General features: G+C 36.4%; 1 protein-coding gene across 3 annotated transcripts in view; it reads left to right on the forward strand.

Moving 5' to 3' along the window:
- LOC137645675 (coiled-coil domain-containing protein 22 homolog) overlaps positions 1-18,389 on the forward strand; it is a 159,547-nt gene that overhangs the window by 127,515 nt on the left and 13,643 nt on the right. The window contains exons 11-13 of one of the 3 annotated variants that reach the window (XM_068378519.1): positions 2,672-2,837; positions 7,960-8,094; positions 14,622-14,749. In XM_068378519.1, the coding sequence (XP_068234620.1) occupies positions 2,672-2,837; positions 7,960-8,094; positions 14,622-14,729 (409 nt within the window). In that variant the 3' untranslated portion in view covers positions 14,730-14,749. Of the gene's footprint in view, positions 1-2,671; positions 2,838-7,959; positions 8,095-14,621; positions 14,931-18,389 lie in introns of those variants that run through there. The other 2 variants (XM_068378517.1, XM_068378516.1) reach the window with 2 other exon arrangements.

Below are 18,389 nucleotides of genomic sequence, written 5' to 3' on the forward strand. Positions count from 1 at the left end.
CTCCTAAAGGAATTTTAAAAAGAGAATTCATTGACATATTGAAGATGGAATTAAGGAAAGTGACGGAAAAAGAGGGAAAACTAATGCCAATAGAAAATATGCGAAATCAAATGCATCGAATAATTGATGAAAAGGAAACTAGGAAAACACTGTATGAACCAAATTTAAGCTTGAAGCCGAATTCAAGTGCTGTACACTTAAGATCTTACTAATCTGGACTAATTATAGGAGAACCTTGACTGAATGTGCAGGTAGTACGGACTTGCCGAATATAGGTGAGGTTGGCATCAACAATTATACAATCATACAGGATTACCTCAGCTATTGCAGGTGTTCCGTTTCAGGAACCCCTTGATAACTGAACAACTACAAAGAAACAATGCACTCTTTCATAACTTTTTGATATTTTTTTTTACTGTAGACACATCTTCACATAATACTGTACGTAAAAGAAAATCAAAATTGGATCACTTACCAGTGAAGATAGGTAAACTTGATTAATAATGATGCTGATGATGATTAGGTGTGCAGTACTGGAGTATGTAGATGATGACAATGTTTTGTACAGCAAAAAAGAGCATTACTTCTCTTATGAAAGCACCACTTCAGCAGATGGTGCAATATCTTAGTCGTCGTCATCCAGTGAAGTAACTCCTACTTCGGCTGACGGAGTAGCGCCCGTATATTCTTATTTTTGAGGGTGGGGAACATAGTGATCGGCAGTTGCTCGCGCTACCGTTTCATATCCAAAAGGAATTTCTTGTGAACTTCCATGGCTCCGTTGATTGCATTTCTGAACTGCAACGCACAAATCATCTGCGGGTTCTAATCTAAAGCCAATATTTCAAGTTCTCTTACTAAAGTTGAGAGACGTTCTAATACTAGGCCAACTTCCTCTTCTTCCTCGGATCTAAATGCTCTTCTTCTTTGCACTTGTGGAGTTTGTCAACTCCGTCAAATCTTCATCTGTTAACGGATCTGAATGGGCTTCAACCAGGTTATGTATGTCATCAGTAGTCATATCTGTGAAGCCATCTCTTCCATTAAATTTTGCCAGCTTCACTACCTTATCTACTGCCGAGTGGTGGATTTCATCTGGTGAGAATCCTTTTCTAGTTGACCACTACTGGCCACAATATCTTCCAGCAAGCATTGAATGTTTCTTTTTTTCATGTCCTTTATGGCCTTTTGGATGTGTTGGAGACTTGTTATAATGGTGTATTCTTACCAGTACTGTACTACTTCAGTAAGAAATTATCATCCATATCCATAGACTACCAGATGTTATAGGGAGTTTAGCGTGTAAAGTGCTTTGAATGCACAAATATTGCCTTTATCCATTAGCTCAATCAGCTATGTTTTGTTTGGCTGTAATAATTCTACCTGTATGCCTCATAAAGGTCAATCATGTGGTCTTCAGCATTGTTCATTACAAAAAGCCCTTAAAAATCAAGGCCTTTTTTAGCAAGATAAAGATGGACTTGGGGACAAAGCACTAGGGAAAGCAATCCAATGTCGGTGTTTTTGTTATCCATGCTTTTTGGTTGTTTTATCCTATGCACTGGCAGCAGGGCCTTATTTTTGTATTCAAGGGCATTTGGGGTTTTGGTCTTATTATAAATAATCGTTGGCTTTATCATAAGCCCTCGGCATTTCCATACTTTATAAGCATTGAGGTGATCTTTGTAGGTCTTGAATCCAGGGGTATCAATCAAAAGTATCGTTAAGATCAAGAGCTGTCAATTAAAGACAAGCAAAATTCCAGTAATTTAGATAGTTTTGGTAAACAATCTGAAGTCCTGTACCATATTTCAAACTGTATTTTAAAATTGGTTTTCAAAATTAATCTAAGCAATTGCTTTTGATTAAGTTATCCTATCTCTTTCCTTCACTAGCATCCCACCTCCAGCAGCATATGGGAGTCAGAAATTTAAACGTTAGGGGAGGTTCATAGAAATAAACAGAATTTTTATGATAAAAATGCTTATTTCTATTTTCACCTGATTTTATATACATATTCATCCTCTTCCCCAAGCCTAGTGGTACCAAGAGGATAGGGATAATTATGACTTTGAAATTGAAGAGACAAAGACATGGCTGTGTCGGTTATTACTTACCGCTAGAATGTTCCTTTCTTTATTAAAGGCATGTAATGATCATAGAGAAAAAAATGAGAAAATTTTAAAAATTTTATGGATAAATGTTGATTAAACCAAGCTTCTGGAGAAGCAATATATATAAGGTGAATATAGAAATAAGAAATTTTATTATCAATATTCTGATCTTTATATTGTCAGAACTAAATTGCTGTCCATTAGCTCCTATGGCACACAGTAAGTTCCTTAGATGAAAAGGAGATGCATTCCAAAAGTAAGATTAAAAGACTCAAATCCAACACCATAAGCTTAGGCATCCAGCTCATAATCTCCAATGCCTATGGGCATATCAGCTACCAGATAATTTTCAGTTTATTGCACACAGCTTCTTATCTTTGAAATTATGCAAGTGGAAGGTTCTTATCCAGGGGACTTACTATATGGAATTCTCAGTGTTTCAGGTTGATTTTGTCAATAACTGTTGTCATAACATTTGTTTGTTGAGTGTAAATATTATCAAAGCTATTCTGTGTGGCATTCTTAATTTTTACAGCTCAAATATTATCTCTTTCCAGGTCGGTGTATACTAAACGCATAATTGATATTAGCTCTAAAGTGCGTAAACAGAAAGAAGAAATTGACAGAGTACTTGCTGATACAAGAACTATTCAAAAGGAAATAAATACCATATCTGGAAAACTAGAAAGGACATTTACAGTTGTTGAGAGTTTAGCATTCAAAGTAAGTACACCTAAAAAAAACAAAAGACATTGTTTAATCATTATTTCAATAAAAACATCTGGGAATTTGTAGTTCTCAGTCTTTAATGGAAAGGTTTGACTAGAATAAAATGTAATGAAGATTTTTAGCAATACATATAAAACTCCTTGTTCTGGCTGGAAAGAGGCACTGCCATCTTGATTTCTCATTTTGTATGATGAAATTATTAGTTAATAGTTATTTGTCAACATTTTCCTATATTTGATCCTCTTTTATTATCTAAACTGGAGCTTTCAAGACTTTGCTTCAGCTTATTCCTCCTTCAGTGGATCAGGCATTAAACTATACTGTACAATCTTATGAATTACTGAACACTGTACTGTATTTTCAAAAGAAAGAACTAATACTATAACTTAATCAAATTTACACAATCAATATAAAATTTATCATTTAACTCTTTGATAGCCAATAGACATGATATACTGTACATTCCTAATTAATATTTTTTCAAATATTTATTAAAAATTTAATTTCTTGCCTGAGAAAAATAGCTCTACACTAGTGTTGTAGAGTCTTAGCTGAATTTTATTGCCATGGGTTGGGAATAATAAATCAACCCACATATTGGCTGCACATGCTCCAAATGTTATAAATGGCCATTTTTTCTTAGACTTTCAAAGAGTGGGAAGCACATATATATATTTTGGTATACAGTATTTAGGCTAGATATACGCCTTTGATCGGTATATAAGTAATACCTTCATTACGGTAAGGACTCTTCTATGCATCTACACTGATGACTTAGATTTTCTCAGGAAAGGCAATATGATGCAAATGCAAGTTTTGCTTTGATATCTGAGCAGAACTTATACTGTATTATACAAGTGAGATTTTTGGTTGTATAATAAACTTACCAAGAAAACTTAGGTTTGAAAATATGAGAGCAGATGTTTGTGTTGGATTTGGGATTTAATATTTTTGTGAATATTTACACCCGCTAGAATTATTTGTCAATTACTTTATACTGTAATGTAGGCAAATGGATGAGCTATCACAAAAAATATTTAACTAGTCTTAACTTCATTAATGTTTCACATGAATACAAATGTTGACCTGTTAATAGAAAAGAAAAATTCCCAGCTAACTTTAACTCGACCTATTGAATTATTATAATAGTCTTATGCCTAGTTTACGTCACATAAATTTCCAACTTTCCCATGTTGTATAGAAGCAGTCCTATACAATCTGTTAATGAAAATAAAAGCACTAAAGCAGTATGGAAAAAATATTAGCGGTTACTGTTTTCATACTCAAATATTTTATGGTCTTTTACTATCGTAATTTACAAAGTTTTCTGGGTTATATTTTAAGAATTATAAACCATCATTGAACAAAATCTATTCATGAACAAAATAAAAAAATTCTCATTCATATCTATTGTACCTTTTTTATGAATATTTTTGTACGCATTAGTAGAATTTTTTCCATGTATCTCGAAATTTATTATAGATAGAAATGTTCTTTTGCAATTCTGATTATTCTCTATAAAATATAACTATTTGGGAAAATAAAAGCAAAATGAATGTTAATAGGTTAAATATTATGGTCACTAAAGTAGTTTAAAAAAAATTCTTCCCAGTTTCTTGGTAGCGCTCAGAAGTTTGGTTCTGGGAATGGACAACATTTAATTAATTGTGCAGTCATCAATGAGTTAAACTGCATTACATGCTGCCAATACAGCAGGTAAACCTAGCAGTCATAAGAAAACTGTTTCTCTAAGATAATTCTTAGTGAAAACCTAAAAGATGGAAAATGGAAAGAACAGCACATCTCTCTCATGAAGGAATTTCATAATGGAAAAAGTTACTGCATTGAGAGTTTTAAAGCAGGACCTCTCCCTCCTGAGACAACAAACAGTTACCTGGCTGTCCATAAAGGTCTTTATATTGGAGTACCTTCTTGGATCAAGTCTCTTCAACATCAGGAAGATAGCTATCAGTTCCAACACATTCAGGTGAAATGTTGCAAAACTAGGGGACCATTTCCCTAACACAAAGGTGTCTCTGAGTGACCTCCCAAATCCAACAGGGATGCATCCTTATGAAGGATCATGGTGATTGCGGGGAGGGACCAATGTGACCAACATGGCTAAGAAATTTTATGTCATCCATGGCCTGAGAATTATTATGCAACGACCTGGCAACTGAGCCCAAAAGGTCCTGAAACCTCTTCCAAGTTGCCCTTCTACACACCCAATTTAAATATTTCAACCTGTTCTTTAACACTGGGTCAACTATCAAGGCAAACTGAAGTCCCAAAATCTTCTACAGTTGCTGCCTGGTGGACAAGTGGCGTGAAACAAAGAATCTGACCTTGCTTAGAATTCTCTACTGATATACTATTGTAAGACTTTGTGTGGCTTTCACCATACTCCATTGGATACCTAGCCACTGAAATATCCTTCTTGGAATTAATATTGATTTTGCAAAATTGATCAGGACACTTGGGTCCTGAAAAACCTGCAAAACCTGATTTGTGTATTTGAGGTATAATTCTTTTACTGTATTGTCTCCTCCCAAATCTGCCAATCGTCTAAGTAAGCTATGATCTGAACTCCTTGCAACCTCAGAAGTTTGATCACTGTCTTTACTCTTGGGGTGGTATTGAGGTCAAATGGCATTGTTTTGATCCTGTACACTCCTCTCCAGAGTCGAAACCTAGGTAAGGTCGGAATGGTGGGCAATAGGGGTATGCCAATAAGCGCCTTTTAGATCTAATAGTACAGGTCCAAGCTCTTCAGAATAGTAATTGGCGTATGTGCAGGATGATTTCATTTTTAATGGATCGCACCTGGTGTGTTGGTTGAGGTGAGACAGGTCGGGTATCATTGTTCTCTCTGGAGTGTGTTTTTTTTTTTTTTGGTACGCTGAATCGTCTGCCCTGGAATTTTAGAAACTTGCACCTTTCTATGACTCCTTTTTTCAGCTTCCTGCTTACAAAGGAGTTGAGTTCCAGGGACTCCTGGCTTGACCAAACTTGTGGCGTGTGGGAGGTTTTAATATCCACGACCAACTATACTCTGTGCCCACCAGGAAGAGGTCCAACATTTCTGAGACAATGGAGATGACCCCCCAACCCCATGGATGAGAATCCCTGCCTTTCTGTGATTTGCCAGTTCCTCTGTTTCCCTTGGAGGATCTTCAATGCCCTCTCCTTGCTCTAAAGCCAAACTTTCACTATCCATTGGATGAAACCTTCCCCTGGGCTGTCCCTTTGTTCCTCTCAATGAAACTTTGATATTGGTTGAGGTTTGGGATGGGAAAAAGGGGGTGATCTCTGTTATTTTTAGCATACTTTTGGATCTTATAGGCTGTAGATTTATTAGAGAAGCCTTTTTTTAGGAAGGGTCAAAAACTTTTCTTCCATTTCTCTGGAAGTGACGTGGCCATGTTCACCACATTGGCATCGACTATGTCCACTAGGGCTTGGAGGAAGAGGAATATGCATAGTGGATCACTATACAAAAATTCTTTTACCCCCATTTTCTCCAGATCAAATGCTCCCAGCACGTGGCACCTCTCCTCAAACTTTGCTCTTCAAAGTTTTGCAGTGTCTTATAGATAGAGTTTACGCTGTAGCTTTACTACCACTGGTGGCCATTTGGGATCCCTCTATAGCCCCCACTTCCAAGGAAGCCACAGTAGAGACCAGTTGAACAAGATCTGCTAGGCACGGAATTCTGCAATCTTAAGGTGATCTGGGGGACTTTAGGAAGATGGTCACCCAGTTGATTGGTACCAACCTGAGCATCTCATTTTTTTTTTTTTTTAGAAAGACTAAATAAAACCCTTTAAGTTCTGTGAAATCTTCTAAGAGGAGCTACTTTTATAACAGCATCTCTTTCATTGACTTGGATGCTAATTTCACCATATTAGCCAAAAAAGGTGTTTTCTGGCCTGGCACTTATTCTGACCACAGAAACATCCAGCAAACTGGGCTAGAAGAAAAGTTCCAGCATCTGATACTGCGCTATCTAAGGTACAGAGAGCAGACTTGTATGGCATCGGAACAATCTCCTTCGTGCTAGCTGAAGACATTACCTAAGAGATGGATCTTTCAATTTCCATCTTGAGTTTGGAAATATTGAAAAGGTCCTCAAATTTTATTTTATTGAATTGCAAATTTGTATACTTATGTTGATTGATATTTGACTCGGGCCAAAAGGCACATCCATTATAGGATTACCAAGGGTTACCTATTAAATCCCCCTCTTCTACATCCCCTACTACCAAATTTTTAATACTTGAAATGGAAAGAAGACCTCCCATTGTACCCTTCCCTTGAAAGCTGGGAACATGAAGGCCCAGCCATAGCCAAATCCCTAGGACCAGAAGGAAGGAACACTATTGGAGCCGGACTTGGAGGCTGGTAACGAAGTTCCAGCCACACCCGAGTCCACAGGAATGGAAGGAAGAGTACATCCTGGAGCCTCCTTTGGAAACTGGTATCCTGAAGGTGCAGCGACAGCCGAATCCAAAGGACTGGAAGAAAGAGCTCCCACTGGAGCCTTCCTTGGAAGCTGGCAACTTGAAGGCTCAGCCCCAGCCGAATCCCCAGACTGGAGCGGAAAGGAACCAGATGGCAGATTGATATCTATTACTCTTAACTATAAGCGTGACATCTATGGGAGATGCAAGTGTACCAAATCCAGGCGGACTGGTAACCTGTTTAGTAGAACCTTGACATGGATCCGACATAGGCAACAAAGTGGTCATTGAAGTGTCCCCTGCAGAAAGGCTTCTTCCTCTAGGGAGTCTAGGTCATGCTCAGGTCCAAAGTCTAGAACGAGGATAGGGGCCAGGTCCACTATGACCCCATTTCCAAAACCCCTATCTGCTGAAATTGGTAGGTCAAGGTTAATAAGAGCTCTTGAGATCCTTACTGGGTAAATAAAGGGAAGTTTTGACATGAATGTCATAACTGTATTTTTGTAGGTTGGTGGTATTCGGTAAAGTAATTTACAACAGGTATTTTACAGATTAGACTAATCACATTATTCTTCTTGGTATTATTTACTCAGTCTTAACTGAAGATTGTGAATTTAGTTTTAGATTGTTTATTACAATTTTGCTCTATATTTCAGGAAGCAAGCAGTAATGAACGAGCTCGGCAGATCTACAGGGCTGTTGCTGCAGTTCATGAAGGATGTGGTGATTTAGTGGATACTATACGTGAAACGGGAGCCATCCAGAGAGATATCTCTGATCTTAAAGAACAGGTACTGTAACTGTTATATCAAAACACAAGGGACCCAAATTTTAATACCTTAGTTTAATTCTGTATTGGCTGGAAGTTTTGTAGACTTGCAAAAAATGTATATATGTTATTGATATGCAAGTGATATATTTTGATTTTAATGGCATAACCTGTTCTGGTCTAAATGGACAATTCAGATTTTGATTCTAAGCTCTAGGTCATTTACTTGACAATAGACAGCAGAAGCTTAAGGCAGAGTAAAAACCATTAAAAAGATACTCCTAATGTTGAGCATGTATTTTAGATCATTACTAAAGTGGTACCTTTTGAAAACAATGTTTATTATAACATATATAGAAAATCTTGGAAATAAGATAACAACTACTAATGTTGTAGATTAGGTGAAAGTAAGAGCAAAGAAATTTTGTTGTCCACATTAAGTCATCTTTATTGTATTCAATAATAAAAAAAATAAAATTTTTATGATTGATGAAATATAATAAATTTTCTGTATGTTGACATAATTATTTTTAATCTTGGATAATATTGTATATAGTTCAGTCTGTATTAGTAGTTTATAAATGACTGGGCAATTGACTGGCTTACCACTAGAGTCTGCCAGCATTCACAGCACATACAGAAATAAGTTTGCTTCATCATGGAGCTCATATGTACCCAAAATATGGTACTGTATTCATAATTATGCTTGGAATTTCATAAAGAAGTGACCTATTAAAAAATATTTAATTGGGTTTCAAATTTTTAGGGTACAATATATATATATATATATATATATATATATATATATATATATATATATATATATATATATATATATATACAGTATAAATATATATACTGTGTATATATATATATATATGTATATATAATATATATATAATATAATATATATATATATATATATAATATATATATATATATATATTTATATATATATATATATATATACTGTATATATATTATATCATCATCATCATCATCATCATCAGCCATTCGTAGTCCACTGCTATACAAGGGCCTCAGACATGTCCCACTCTAGTCTTTTTATGGCCTTTCTATGCCAGTTTGTCTGCAAATTTTCTTGGCTCATCAATCCACCGTCTTCTCTCTTTTCCTGCTTTGTTTGCAATCTCTTGGGACCCCTTCTGTTATTCTTCTTACCCATCTATTATCTGTCATTCTCATTATATGCCTTACCCATGTCCATTTCTTTTTCTTACATGTTAGAATATCCTCTAATTTAGTTTGCTCTTGTATCCATGTTGCTCTTTTTCTGTTTTACTTTTCATAATCTCATTTTGTTTGTCAAAATCTCTCCATCCTATGCTTATTCTAATTTTCAATTTTGGTCTTATGTCTTAGGGAATCACTTATTGTCTGTCCTATGTATGTATATTCATTAACAATATCTAGAGGTTCATCCATAACCATTATTTTTTATCTCTGAATTTTCATTGAACATTATCTTAGTTTTACTCATATTCATTTTCAGTCCTGCATTTCTGCTTTCTCTATTAAAATATTCTATCCTAGAGAATTCTTCCCATGATTCACTAAACAGAGTTATGTCATCTACAAATCTTGAAATTGTTAAGGTATTCTTCATTAATGTTAATTCCTACATTTTCCCAATCTAAATTTTAAAAAACTTCATCTAGGCATACTGTGAATAATTTAGGAGAGATGAGGTCTCCCTATCATAACTCCTGTCACAATCGGAATTTTCTAACTATCTTTGTTAATTGGTTGAACAATCCCATAAATGATCTAAGGTCTGGTTAATTATTTTAATTATTATTATTATTATTATCATTATTATTATTATTGTTATTGTTATTAACACAAGCTAAGCTATTAGTTGGAAAAGCAAGATGCTATAAGCCTAAGGGCTCCAACAAGGAAAAATAGCCATGAGGAAAGGAAACAAGGAAATAAATAATTACAAGCAGAGTAATAAACAATCAAAATAAAATGTTTTAAGAACAGTATCAACATTAAATTAGATCTTTCATATATCAACTATAAAAACTTAAAAAAAAAAAGAGGAAGAGAAATAAGATAGAACATAGTGCCCAAATGTACCTTCAAGCAAGAGAACTCTAATCCAATTCAGTGGAAGGTCATAGTACAAAGGCTATGACACTACCTAAGACTAGAGACCAATGGTTTGATTTTTGAGTGTCCTCCTGGAAGAGCTGCTTATCATAGCTAAAGTCTCTCTTTTACCCTTACCAAGACGAAAGTAGCCACTGAATAATTACAGTGCTGTAGTTAACCCCTTGAGCAAAGAACTCTTTGGTAATCTCAGTGTTGTCAGGTGCATGAGGACAGAAGAGAATGTTTAAATAATAGGCCAGACTATTCAGTGTATGTGTAGGCAAAGACAGAATGAGCCATAAGCAGAGAGAAGAATCCAATGTAGTACTGTTTGGCCAATGACTCTAGCGGTAGTATTACAACGGGTGGCTGGTGCCCTAGCCAACCTACTACTATTGTTATTATTATTACTTGCTAAGCTACAACTAGTTGGGAAAGCAGGATGCTATAAGCCTAGGGGCCCCAACAGGGAAAATAACCTAGTGAGGTAAGGAAACAAGGAAAAAAAAATATTTAAGAACAGTAACAATACAAAAGTATTTCCTATATAAACTATAAAAGCTTTAACAAAACAAGACCATTATATAGAGGCTATGGCACTGCCCAAGATTAGAGAACACTGGTTTGATTTTGGAGTGTCCTAGAAGAGCTGCTTACCATAGCTAAAGTCTCTTCTACCCTTACGAGAAGGAAAGTACCCACTGACTTTTGGCTGATCAGCTGAGATGCCATCTCCTGAGAGCATGTACCCACAAGTTCACAAAGGGGGTAGTGACCACAAATTTATCCTTATTGAGTGTGATTCTGAACTTGCGGTACCTAGTGAGCAATTCATGGATACCATGAAGGTGGTTAACATAGTCTTTGTCATAGAGAAGGAGGTTGTCTGACCTTTACACAGTATTAGACACCTTGAAGGGCCATATCACCTTGCAGGCAGGAGTAGTTTCCAGTAGTTGTGAAGCCCATTGGTCCTTTGCAATGTATGAAGCAACCATATGGTGATAAAGGTGGTTAAATGTCGATCTTCTGCCAGTTCTATTTGCCAATACCCGTAGAGAGCATCACTTGTGGTGAAGAAACAAGCTTTCGGGTCCACACTACGAATAGTTGTGTAGGGTGAGGGTGAAGGGTGAGCTGGACGAGAAACTGGGTTGTTCAGCTTGGTTAGGTCGACAGTGATATGTACGCCTGTTCCATTCTTTGTAACGACGACGAGAGGGTGGCACTAAACTGAAGGGTTGTCACCAGCAGGTTTGATTATCCCTTGGGCCACCATAGAATCAGGCTCTGCTTTAGCTTGGTTCTTAAAAAGTAAAGGGAATCTGTCTCGGGGTGTGGATGGCAAAAGGTACTGCACCATCCTTTATATGGATTTTTATGAGAGGACCAGCCATTGGCTTGCTTGAGAGGAGCTGTCTTCAAACTTCTTTAGAGACCAACACATCTTTAAGCTCTTGGTTGGAGAAAGTATTCCTTGGCTGCTGAAGGTGTAGTTGTTGCCGAGATGGGTAGTTCCTTGCATCTATTGACATGTTTGATTTCTAACATAGGTTTGGGGAAGTCTGGAGATACTATGATCAGTTCTGGACAATGACCATAGAATAAAAGTGGAACTTCCACATTTTTGTGAACTTGAATCCTGGCGACATGATCACTTGCCTAGAGTAAGGGTAGCTTTTAATATACCCAGAGAAGGTGACATTGGAGATCCATCCGCAGAGAGCGTCACATTCGAAGGGGGTTGCAAGTAGCTCCTGGAGATGGCAATGGTGTTAAGGTATTGATGTCCGATAACAATGACCTGTGTCTGGTAACAGCTTCATTTGTGAGTTGATATTGCCAGATGACAAGAGGACACAAATAGGTTTGGCCGTCTTGAAGGTGGTGGAAGGCAATCCTCAGCGATGACAGCTGGTCTGTAAATCTTCTTGTTTGTTGGAGATTGAAAAGGCATCACTGTTGCTTGAAGATTTGTCTTGATGGCTATTTTTTTGTTATCCTTGCAGCATTTATCTTAGTGTCCAATACGGCGATAATGACGGCACTGGACTTCGCTGGGAGGACACTTGACTGTCTTGGACCAATGACCAACACAGTCACAGATTGTGCAGGTACTGTTGGTCGGAGGGCATTTATCAGGTTTGTGCTGAAGGGCACAGTGATGGCATAAAGCAGCTGGTTTTGATGATTTTGGTGAAGGTGGAAGGTTCTGCTTGACTTCCTACTTCTCTTGTAAGTTGAAACAGCACACGACTGGCGGGGTGAGCCACATATAGAAAAAGTTGCAGTTTTAGCTGCCTCAAACAACCAATAGGCAGTGACAAAATCTTGTAGAGGAGAATTGGCATTCAAGGCAATCAACTTTTGAACTAACTCTGCATCTCAAATACCCATCAAGAGGATAATTTTCAGCTGGGTCTTGTGACATACAGCGGCATTACCTGAGCACAAATCCAATTTTTTTGCGATGCGTCGAAGTCTCCTGCTTACAGCTAAGTAACTATCTTTGGCGAAGCACTTCATTCTTCATATCCTTTATACGCAACTGTAAAGCATCCAGGACTTCCTCTTAAGTCTTCTGAAAGCGTTTTAAACGTTATAAATTTTGTCCGAGCAAATATCTGACGGTAATCTTAGTTTTCTGGAAGCATTTCAAATGTTATAGATGCTGACTTATCTGTAGAGGGAGAAATTTGTAGCATGTGTTCTAAAACATGGTGTTTCGAGGGTTAAACACATCCCCATCTGGATCATTTGTCTTACATAGAAGCTTAGAAAGATCCACCATAACTGCATAGTTATCCCAACTATGTCAACATTCCCTGAACATTTGAAATGTTGCATCAACCTTCAGTGGGGGTGGTGTTTGAGCTGTTGCTTTCTGTGGAAGTGAGAGAGGAGGTTGATTGCATTTCAAATTCACCTCTGTGCCAGATGTAGGGAGTACCTGGAGGAGAATGGATGATAGGTGCAAGAGTTTGAGTGAGGGCAGTATTTTCTTCTCTTCTAAGATCATCCTGTCTTTGGCGAATCGCTTCTTGTTCCTTTCTTTCTTCTTCATGTTGTTTTGTCTTGTCTTCATCTTCCTTTCTTCTTTTATCCTCATACAAGCAAAATTCCTCTAAAAACCTAATCAGAGTGAGGAAATCTGTCCCAGTAGTTTGAGAGGCAGATGGCGGGTGATAGTGGGTGGTCAAGAGTGGTGGGGATGGGATGCAGTGCGCTCCAACACTTCTTCAACACTGTAGTTGTGGGCCCCAACACCACTGAATGGCCCCTGTTCTGTAGGCTATTCTAATTATTCTGCAAGTATATCTCTTGAGGCCATTGTTACTTTCAATGTGCAGTGAGAAAAATACTGTTTCAACAAATTTATTACTGTAATAACAAACCTGAAATGTTTTAAAATACAAGAAAACTAAGAAAAGTTTGATGAGCGAGTGTTTGAGTTTGTGCCACCCCTTGACAATGGATGAGATTGGAGGTGGTCTCATAGGCTCCGGCAAGGCCACCTCAGAATATCTGCATGCTTCATCAAATAGCACAGCAAATAATACACCGGGAGGTATAAAATAGCACTATAAAAGCACAATGCACTGCACCACACTTCACAGTTTGGTTGCATCACTACACTGCACATGAAATAAGAATAAATCGAACGAGTTCGAGCGTCTATTATTGGTGGACGCCGGTTCCTATCGTCCACGTCTTGAAACAAACTTCTCACAATACGACACTTTTAAATTTACTGCACCATGTATGTGTTGGTAACTTCCTTAACCATAATTGGTTGGGGAAGGATATAACTTAATAAGTAGGTTCTTATTGTCTATTGCAAGTAAAATACACAAGATATGGGGGATACAACAGAAGATAACTTATCAGGAAGAAAGACAAGGACAAATAGACTGTGCATTATGGGAACAAAAGATAAGTATTGCCAGTACTGAATTAATGATGCCATATCATATTACTGACTGAGATTACTGTACAAGAATTAATCTCCTGATATGCAACATCAGAAATAATGCTTTAAAGTACACCTTAAATGATTCATAAAATACATATTACAATCATGATGATACTAGTGCACATGAAATTCATCTTTTCATTTACCCTTAAAAAAATAAGATAATGTAGAGGTGTCGATGTAGCAATGGCCACTTAAATCTAAAGAGTTCTTTACCTTCTTTCCCATGTTAACTCTTGGATATTCCCATGGCCTTCTGCCTCTTTTCAGCAGATGGGGAGTTTTTTGGTGGGTAATGTGAAGGAAGGGGGGCGGGAGGGTATATAGAAGGGAACTTTTCTTCATTATCAAACTGACTCTTCCATTTGATAGGGTGTTCTGTTTAGAGGTAGGGAATTAATAGCTTTTAGTTTAAAAGTCATATTTATTTCATAAGTGTCTTTCTTCTTTACTTCTAGGTTGATCTGGAGAAGGATAAAAAGGTAGAAGAAACATTAGAGCAACTAAAGACTGATCTTTCTCAAGTCAAAAAAGAAAATGCAGCCCTGAAACAACAGCTTTCCTAAAATGACATTATTTACTACTTGTTGGTAATTCTTTATGTTCTCTCTTAATACTGTAGTGTATTTTTCATAATTCTTGGCATTTCTATTTATTTTGATCTTAGTAATATTTTCGTAAATATTTATGTACAGCTCAGTATTAGGGTGTTATTTTAAGATTTTATTTTAGACCCTATTTATATGACTAATAAAATGTAGTTCATAGTTCACATTTGATTGACCCTTCCATAACTAACATATAATTGGTTTGTAAATTACTTGATGGTTGAAAAGTTGTAAGAGTACTGTGCACAAATAGTACCAGAATTAGTGAAATTTTTTGCTGTAGGAACATTTATTAGTAGTAATTTTGTATCATGACTGATGACATTGAAAAACACTTTTGCACTTTATAATATTGTTGCACCTTAACATTTGCAGTTGGGAGAGATATGCCCAAATGGAAAAGATCTACAAATATTTGCTTTCCACCTTGATAACACCCTTTTACTCATATTTCCTTTTAATAACAATAATTTGCTCGGTTATGAAAAAATAAAACTAGCATTATTTGACCCCTTTGTCTCCCTGGGAATGATAAAAAATGTAAATGTTAAATCCACAAATGGGTTTATAGCCCTCACAAGTGGTCCAAGTACATTTTAATTTTAAAGGAGTTTAAGTTATTCAAAGTAACTACTAATTAATATAACATCGTGTATACATCTTTTATATATTTGCCCTTGCTTTTGTTAATCATAGCAAAGACAGGTCATGATGCAACATTTTTCGTAGTGACTATATTTATGTTTGGATAGTGAGAACAAAGTAGATACAGTAATACTAATGAAGTGATATTTTTATTTTTTAAATTATGGAGAACTGTAGATAAAAAAACTAGAGAGAATCAAGATTTATGTATATGAAATTTTTTCTTTATACTGTAGGCTACAGTAAGGTATAGTATTGAATTTCTGTATTATCATTGTTTTTTTATGAAATATATTATTCCCATGCATCTTGCCTTTGAAAAGTAAAATGCTATTAATTCAGGAATACCAACTTCATGACCTCAAAATAAAGATTTAAAATAAAAGTTTTCTTCTCATGTTACCTGTCCAAAGCAGACAGAGGAGGACAGTGAGTGGCTAGTAAGTACATAACAAATAATGTTACTTAGATGATTTCAAATGAGCTTTGTGTTCCCATACAACCTTATTTCTATTAATAGCAATGGAGAATGGTTCACAGTTTATCTTAATGTATATTTTACATTTCAGCCTTCCTCTTGTATATCTCTGTAGTATGAGCATCCTTACTAAGGTTAAAGTTAAAGCTATTTTTTTTCCATCCAGCTGACAATGCTTTTACTGCTCTAGCTTTGGATATGTTAGTGGCATTTGTCGACGAAAATTGAAGAATGAGAAAGCTATGTGGTGAGAAAGCTACTGTATATGTGATAACTTTGGCCAAGAGTTACATGAAGATGGCAAAATACATCTCGCTGTATAAACTCTGGTAAACACCATGTATTATTTCATAAAACTATTAAATATAAGGGGAAAACGCTTACAAAAGAACATGTAAGCTTTGTAGAGACAAAAGAAAATCAGGACAATTGTATATTCAACCTGGTATTGTTTTTTCCACCACTATGAAAAAGCGAATCTCCTTTAACAAATGAGTAACAGATCACATTGTTGACGGGAAGCAACCTACATTAGACTTAGTGCAATTGAATAAAAGTTTAAACTGATCATAGAAAATGAAAAAAGGCTAGAACCCTAAGTTCATCTTTCAAGTTCATTTAACCAGTTGAACAATGAAATGGAATTTCAAAACAAATTAAAAAGCTATAAGACTCCACACCATGATCCCCAAAATCATTGAAGTTAACAAAAATTCTATCAACTACTAAGTACCTGCAGTAGCTTCACTTCTAAAATGTGTTCCCTCTAAGGTAACAGGGGCAACTCCCTTGGATGAACCTATCAATAAATACTTAGCCTCCCCATAGAAATCAGATGATAATTCTCTGGAAGTTCTAACATTGTTGAAAGAGGATTCAAAACCATTTACTTCTCCTCTGTGTAGCATTTGTAAGAGCGATAGATAATGGTGCAGATTGCAAGTCTTGTAATTTGGAGAATGACTCCAGTCTACTGAAAATACAGTTAACGGCAAAGATATATGCTAAATTTGAATGATCACATGGATATCCAGAAATCTTCTAAATCTAAGATTAGGCAAATATCACCACCACAGTCAGTTGGGAGGAAAGAAACTCCCTAAAAGTCAACATAGCACTGCATTGTGAAAGGTTCCAGGAAGTAGTGACAATCTTCTTAATTATCCAATGGGACTGCCTGGAGATTTGGACTAGATATGAGAAATTATGAGTTTAATTGGTACCTATGCTACTGAATGCATAGCCATATAAAAGACAAAGCTTAGTAACATCAGAGCACAGTATCCAAAGAATAATTTGCATTCCATATTTGATTATGCAACATACAAATGGGCATAAGAATCATTAAAGTGCAATGTATAAATATACACAAATACATAGGGGTGTACAGTAATCCCTTGCCATATTGTGGTCACGTATCGCTTCCTCAGTAGATTGCGTATGTATAAATGCATTGTATGTAAATCTATATCACAGATTTCTCTTTATATGTTGTTTCTGAGGACATAAGTTTTATCTTTTTCAGATTTTAATTATTTTTTGTTAAAATGGTAATATTTGTCCTTTCAAAAACTTATTTATAAAAATAATAAAAAGATATGAAAAATTTTAGAAATGAAAGTAAATATAACATAGGTTTCTGTATCTGCGTCACGGTTTGCAGCTATTACAGGGGCTTAGAACATAACACCCTTGATAGCCAAAGGAATTATTGCACTGTACTGTATTTATTTTACTCTAGACATTCATAATGAATGGGATTCATAGTACAGAGTACATCATTAGTGTAGAGAATGATATACAGTATATCATGTTATCTCATATACTGATGGTTTAGATATTATGGACTTTTCCACATGCGTGCAGTGGGCCACAGGAATATTGGGCAGGGGGTGAACACCAAGGGATGGCACTGATTGGAAAAAGCGGAAGTTATGCCATCAATCTCATCCACTGGGAACACGCACCTTACTGTCCCCATAATCTGACAGTCCATAAGGATTCCAATCTTGTCCCCATGATGAAATTTTGTCTAGGATCCTTACTTTCTTATAATTTGATTAGCGAAGGGGTCGGACAAGTTGATCATATTGTAGCTTCACTATTTCAGCATGAGCACAACCTTCAGATGTATCCTCCCACTCCTTTGAATAAACACTGTGAATGAGTAGGTACCCTTGAACGTAGAATGGCCTGTGAAGTTCATAATCAACAATACCAGATGGGTCTGTCTTGAGGATCAGATTCTTAATGGCTTTTACAGTTGCTTCAGCATGGCTGTTCGACTGTGGGTGTTGTCCTGATGACATGATGTGGTGGGCATCCCATCTCTTCGAGAAATCTTGGCTGGTTAATTGAGGGATCAGTTATAATGAGGAAGGCTTTCCCAGAGGCACTTAAAAAGTCATATTAGATAGACGAAAGTCAAGGCCTTGTAGGGTGGTCATCATTTCATAAGAGTTCCAGCTGAAGACAAGGCTGCAATGCCTAACAAA

Source organism: Palaemon carinicauda, chromosome 8 (assembly GCF_036898095.1).
Source record: "Palaemon carinicauda isolate YSFRI2023 chromosome 8, ASM3689809v2, whole genome shotgun sequence".
NCBI classification, from domain to species: Eukaryota; Metazoa; Arthropoda; class Malacostraca; order Decapoda; family Palaemonidae; genus Palaemon; species Palaemon carinicauda.